Here is a 7,079-nt window from a genome sequence, read left to right as displayed (position 1 = left end):
TGACGGGGGGAAAGTGAGGAAACAAGCTCCCACCACCCAGGGTGGATGGCCATGCCACAATCCCTTCTCCTCCATTTTCCTCCAGGTATCTTGGTCATACATGCACACATGGCTGGCATGATTTTTAAGCCACCAGGCCTGGAACGTGAACTATGGTAATCCATGTGGGAGTCCAGTGACGTAACCACTATGCCACCTGCTGGCCCCACTGAGCCAATCTTCTTAACAGCATTTGTTAATTCCTTTTTTCTCCAGAAGAGTTCATGTGTGGAGCTAAGTGTGGAATCCATGGCCCTCTGAGACAATAGTGACCCTACAGGTGGTGTTTCCCCTAAAGACGGGAGGATGGAATCTTATGAAGTGTGGCCATGCAGCTGTTGTGACTGGCTCTGGTTTTCTTGTCCACTACATTAAAATCAGCTTCCAAATAACATCCCTCTCCCCTGAAGGATTAAATCAGCATAGGGACCATCTGTCTTCATAAAACCATTCTGAGTGAGAGATTGCTGAATTGATTCAGGTCCTGCTGGATCGTCTCCATCTGGTCCACTCTAGTTTCACTGCTTTCCTGGAGGAGCCCACATTTCCTAAGAGTAAAATTTCATTGTTAGAGAAAGAGAGCGGTCATGGAATGAAGATATCTCCAGATTAGTCAGAAATAGACAATGCATGCCAAAAGGCTGCTATGAGCCTTCCCAGAGCCTGAGAAGTTAGAAGGAAAAAAAAATGAACAACAAAATGCAAAAAATTTAAATTTAATATTCTATTATTACTCTTATTCGCTGTGTTATCGAACACTCCTCAAAAGCAGTGTAATCATTATTACTATTATTGTTTCTATGTTTACTGATCTATAAAAGAATATTATCAACACTACTATTACTAGGGCATTACAATTATTATTTACACCTTATTGAACATTCCTTGGAAATAGTATAGGCTTTTATAAACATGTATCAATATAACATGTATCATTATAACAATTCTTCAATGTTGGTATTGCTTGCCTATGTAACAGATTAGGAAATGGAGCCTCTGACAACAAAGATTTACCTAATAATCTGGTCTAGTAAGTGTTGGAGTGGCAATACACACATGACTCTCATCACAAGTTGGTTCTGTTTGTGATTTTTCTGTAGATGCTAGGAGTTCACACAAAAAGAGGAAGTGCAGGCATATTTCACAAATCTACAATCCGTAAGTATCACATCCTGTGCAGCTGTAAACACTGGTCTACTGGAGGGCTGGTGACTTTCAGAAGACAAGTAGGAACTATTGATAGGACTGCCTCTGAAACCGGAGTTAGAAATCTTCTGAAAGTTGCTGAGAACTCATTGGAACCAAAGGGTTGGTCCATGGACACAGGTAGGAAATGAAGAAAGACTTTTTTCATTTAAAAAAATGAAATATTTTTAAAATCACTGCCTTATTGCTCTAAAGTTCCCCGAGTGTATTAAGAGATACTAAGAAATACTAGAACATTTTGGAACTAGAATGGGCAAAGGGAAGGAGTACCTGGTACTATTTTTCATTCATAATTTAAACTTTTGATTCTGAATTTCTTTATGTATTACATAATTTGACTAAAATACAGAGTTGTAAGGATTTGAGGCACTGCAGAATAATGTGTTGTAAAATATGGTAAAATATCTAGACTTAATGATAATAAATATTATTATTAGACAAAAAAAAAAAACATGAAGAGTTAGATGGCCTGTGTAGTACGTAACCTGTGTAGGAAAAAGTTGCAGAACAGAACTGTAATCATATTTCATGACTAGAGAAATAGTATTAGGGTGAGATTCACCAAATACGTGGCAATGCAGTTGTAGGTAAGACTAAGGGAAAGGAAAAGGAAATTGCTGCATATAGCAAGTTCTATGTAACCTTGGCCTCTGAACATTGTTTCGTGGGTTTCACTGCCTTGTATTACCTGTTTCTTTCCATAAAGTGAGGTAAGTCTGAACTAAGGGGCAAATATTCATTTACAATTTTGGAAGCCAGAATCTTGGAGCTTTGTACTTTTAAAGGACTAAATTAATTTTCTCTTTCAGCACTGGCAGCCCTATCATGATGTCACAACCTATGTCCAAAGAGACCGTTTTAGTAGTCACGACAAATGGCATGAATTTCCCTCAAACAGAGAAATCAGAAACTATCAACCAGAGGCAGGATAGCCTGAAGAAATACGTAAAGGCAGAAGTCAAAGTTATTGGGGTAAATCCAATTCAGAATGGATGAGAGGGGAGTGGGAGGCAGAAGGAAGAGATTTTGCATCTCCATTAGGATTCTGGATACCTTTAAGTACCCACCCCCCATGGTTTACTTATTCATTTATATACATTCAATCACGATATATCATTCCAATGTAAAATGAACCTTTAAGTTTTGCCAGAGACATTTCAGGTTGATCTGGAGACCAACTTGTTGGTTGGAAGCCAATGAGAGATGTTTAAACCTTTGCCAGAACTTTTCTACAAGAGGTGCTATTAAAAATATTTTTCCCTTATTCTGCACACAGCAATTTAGTCTTTTTAATGTTTGTTCTTTCTGCATTTTTGCCACATAATACTTTCTCTTACAAAAGTAATGGTAGTAAATAATTGCATATTTTACGTCATTTTTTTTTCTATCTGCTCACCAATTTCATGCTTAAAATAAAGATTTTTCTAAGGGACTTTTCCCTCACTAAAAATTACAGGAATAATATACTTTACTTTTGAGAATTGAAATGGTATTTACCTTTTGTTCATTTTCCTTGCATCTGTGATTTGTTAAAGAAACTCTTGAATGAAAGGAGGAAGGGATCTATCTTGGACTAGGAGTAAAATATAGAATGCTGGTTCTTGGAACCTTCCTGCATTTACTTGATCTTAAGTAAGGCACTTAATTTGGCCAGGTTATAGAACCTGGCAGGACTGATGTCCTTACCCCGAATACGAACCATGTGAATTCTGTGAGGCTCATAAGGTAGGTTTAGAATACTCCTAATGGTAACTGGTAAATTGGTAAATGTCAAAAGAGCTGTGAATTTCTAAGGTGGATGTCAGGAGGAAAACTTTATGTCACAAGATAGAACTTCAGGATCCTCAGGTATAGAGACAGACTGAAGAGGCCCAGGACCAGCTAGAGGGAGGGCATATGTTATTTTCAGTAGGGTCTGGGGGAGAGGGGGGTGCACAGGGACTTCTGAACTTCCAGGGCATAATATAGTGTGAGGGCTTTCAGATGCCCCCTGTTCCCATAAAAGAGAGTTATTAGCAATGAACGCAGCACTGGGGAGGAGCTGGTAGTAAGGGTCATAAGCAGATGAGAGCCTGCTCTCAAAAGGCAAAAATGCAGGAATGGTTACTGAGTACTGGCTAAATGAACTGAGACAGAGGTATTCTGGCAGAACATCTTGTGTAAAATATCTTTGAGTATTTTTCACACCAGAGATCCTATAGAAGGTGATAATGTATGGAAACATAGGGGAAGTGAAAAGGCCAGGTCTTCAAAATGCTTTTTTTAACCTTTGGTTGCTTCTTCTTTTCCAACAGACTATCCAGATTATGTGTGGAATGATGGTGCTGAGCTTGGGTATCACGTTGGCATCTGCTTTATTTTCTCCACATTTTACCTCCGTGATTTCTCCCCTGGTGAAGTCCTGCTACCCATTTATAGGAGCCTTGTGTGTGAGTAAATGTCTTAAGGAGCGGAGGGTGGGGTGGAGAAGAAAGGGAAATGCCAATCACTTAGACTCTTGCCCCTGCCATATTGCTACATTTTTATATTCTGGGAGCAGGGAATCAATGGTAGACGTTTTCTTGTGTGTGTGGTCCAAGATAGGACCGAGTGGGTAGGAAGGTAAGAGTCTAATTTTCTCATGTTTAGACTAGGATTATTAATTTTTTGTTTGCTTGCTTGTTTTTTGGAGAAGTTTTTGCTATAGGGCACATGCACTCGCCAGAAAGACAGAGAGAGACGGAGAGACAGAAAGCAAGAAATCACCCCCCAGGGAGGATGGCCACACCACAATCCCTTCTCCTCCATTCACCTCTCAAGATCTTGGGCAAGCACACACACACACCCGGTGTGTTTAAGCCACCGGGTCCAGGACTCGAACTGCAGTCGACTACATGGGAGTACAGCGACATAGCCATTATGCTAACTGCTGGTCCCAGGATTATTCATTTTTAAATGAAGATAGCAGAGATGAAGTTCAACTTTCATAAAGTCGTAACAAAGATATAGGCTTTCTACAAAAGTTATTACTAATAAAGTCAGTCTTGATCATGTGTTTCTCACTGTGAAGTTATAACTTTCCCTCCTCTTTCAATACTCTTTAGAAACAAGTCACTAAGTACAACTCACATTTGGAGAGCCATTTAGTCAATTGTTTTAAGACTTAGCATATATTCATGCAGACACATTACTTAATTCTAGTACCATCTTTCGTCTGTTTTGTATCAATCTTTTTTTTTTCATTATCAAAGCATTTTATGTTATTTGGCTAACCTTAGTATATTAGATTATGAATGCTCCAAAGAGTGAAAATAATTCTTCGATTTTTCTGAACATAGCCTTAAAGATTTTTGGCCACTCTGTCTCACTCTTTCTTCTGTTCTCACTTATCTCTCTACCTTAGCTAAGAAAGCCATCAATTTAAAATCTACATTTCTGTCCTCCCATATCAATCTTTTAGCTTCCCCCATTTTCCTTTCTTTCTTTCTCTTTTTCTTTATTTTTCTCCTCCTATTTATTTATTTGTTTGTCTGTTTTTGTAGAACTTTTTGTCTTAGGGCATGTACACTTGTAGGGGGTGGGGGAGAGACAGAGACAGTGAGAGAGAAAGTGAGAAATCACCCCCCCCCCCAGGGTTGATGGCCATGCCACAATTCCTTCTTCTCCATTCTTTTCCAGGGGTCTTGGGCACATACACAAATACACACACACACATGCCCAACAAGAATAATAAGCCACAGGATCCAGGATTTCAACCTCAGTTGGACATGGGAGAGTCCAGAAATGTAACTCCTTATGTCACCTTCTGGCCCCATTCTTTTCTATTAAAGAAGAGTGGACAGCAATCCTTTTCTCATTTTTAAAAAATATATATTTTTATTAATTTATTTACTTTACATACTTTCATTGAACATCACCCAGCACACAAAATGTGATTTTTCAGCCAGAATACACTGTAAAGTGGCTTAATCATACATGTTATTGTCAAGAAATAATTTTCCATTTCTTGTTTCTTGTATGTGTGTGTATACATATGTGTGTATATATACATATGTGTGTATATATACACATTTGTGTATATGTATATATATATACATACATATATATACATATGTGTATATGTATATATACACATTTTCCCCCCATTTCTCCCCCTCTGCCATTTCCCATCCTCCTCCCACCCTGTCTCTGGTATCTGCAGTTGTTTTCCATTCCTTTATTCTTTCCCACATTGTACTGATTCACACACAAATATCTTAATTAATTTAAATACTTTCAATAGTAAGTTCAGCTGATACATACATATCTGTGAACAAAAGTTGACTTTAGGCATGAAACTCTGTGGGTAGAATGAATGTACTATAAAATAGCTCATAGCTGAGGCTATATAGCATACTGTAGTCACTAAATAAGTATTTTTAAAAATACATTGTATAATTGCAAGAAAGGCAGTTTTTGCTTTAATAAATCATAATCAAAAAATGTTAAGAGAACTTTGCTTAATGGTTAAAGCCAAGAAATACTTTTCAATATTTCACAAAAAGTTGAAAGGAGGGAATATTTCCAAATCATTTTATAAGGCCAACATTACTTTATATCAAAGCCAGACACAGACACTACAAGAAAACAGGCAAATAGCTCCGATAAACATAGATACAAAACTTTTCCACAAAATACTAGCAAATTGAATTCAACAGCAAATTACAAAGATCATTCCCTACAGTGAAAATCTCTCCAAAAAAAAAATAAATTACAAAGATCATTCAGCATAATGAAGTGAAATTTATCCTAGAAATGCATGGATGATGTAACATACATAAATCAATAAATGCCATGTGCCACATGAACAAAACAAGGACAGAAGCCACATGGCCACTTTTCATTTTCTCTTCTTTCATCCCATCGCGTTCATGTTCTTCTCCAGAGAATATCTGACTCCAAAGTTGTGTTTTCTCACTAAAAACATACAAATGAAAAACTTTGACTCTTAAGTGAATACTTTCCAGTCTTCATTTAATTCATTGGGATAGACTTTTGTTTATATCTGCTTTTTCTCATGCTTTCCAAATGTTTTATAGGCAATTAGGACAGATGTCTTCCATCACTGGTCATTGGTGCCCTGGAGTTTTTCTTGAATACTGTGACAGTAGCATTGTAGCACTCTGTGTATAGAAACTGCCCTGACCTTTTCTCTTTTTTTCTGAGTAGTTTATCATCTCTGGATCTCTATCAGTCACCACAGAGAAAAAATCAACTAAGACTCTGGTGAGTATAGGAACAACCCATGCATTCAAATGAAACTTAGAGGTCAGTCTCTCCACTTTGAAAAATTGGATACTAAGTACCAGCAAATTTATTTTAGAATTATGAATTTAATTTTATTTATTTATTCATTTATTTTAATTTGACCAGAGAGAGACACAGATGGAGAGAGAAGGAAAGTGAGAAAGCAAGCCACCAGGTCCAGAACTCGAACTGTGGTTGAACATGTGGGAGTGTTCAGTGCCTTAACCGCACACATTGAGTACTGCACAGTTTGAGTCCTGTACTCGATGGCTTGGGAAATATGCTGAGCATGTGTGCATGCCATTCCCTGGGGAGTGATTTCTCACTTCCTCTTCTCTCTTTTTTTTGGGAGAGGTTTTTGCTATAGGGTGCGTGTGCTTGCCAGCCAGACAGAGAGAAACAGCAAGACAGAAAGCAAGAAATCACCCCCCCAGTGGGGATGGCCACACCACAATCCCTTCTCCTCTTGGGATCTTGGGCACGCACGCACATGTGCCCGGTGTGAGTTTTAAGCCACCGGGTCAGGGACGCGAACCACGGTCGACCACATGGGAGTCCAGCAACATAGC

At 38.3% G+C, this 7,079-nt stretch overlaps 1 protein-coding gene across 1 annotated transcript in view; it reads left to right on the top strand.

Moving 5' to 3' along the window:
• The first annotated feature begins 1,207 nt into the window (after nucleotides 1-1,207).
• Nucleotides 1,208-7,079, top strand: part of LOC102468750 (membrane-spanning 4-domains subfamily A member 6A) — an 11,468-nt gene continuing 5,596 nt past the window's right edge. The window contains exons 1-4 of the mRNA XM_006170203.2: nucleotides 1,208-1,365; nucleotides 2,055-2,217; nucleotides 3,540-3,674; nucleotides 6,433-6,489. Of these exons, the coding sequence (XP_006170265.1) occupies nucleotides 2,071-2,217; nucleotides 3,540-3,674; nucleotides 6,433-6,489 (339 nt within the window). The 5' untranslated portion in view covers nucleotides 1,208-1,365; nucleotides 2,055-2,070. The remainder of the gene's footprint in view (nucleotides 1,366-2,054; nucleotides 2,218-3,539; nucleotides 3,675-6,432; nucleotides 6,490-7,079) is intronic.

The sequence above is a fragment of the Tupaia chinensis genome, unplaced genomic scaffold (assembly GCF_000334495.1).
Source record: "Tupaia chinensis unplaced genomic scaffold, TupChi_1.0 Scaffold148192_1, whole genome shotgun sequence".
NCBI lineage: Eukaryota > Metazoa > Chordata > Mammalia > Scandentia > Tupaiidae > Tupaia > Tupaia belangeri.
Note: the sequence above shows the minus strand (reverse complement) of the source record. Positions and strands in the feature narration are given on the sequence as shown.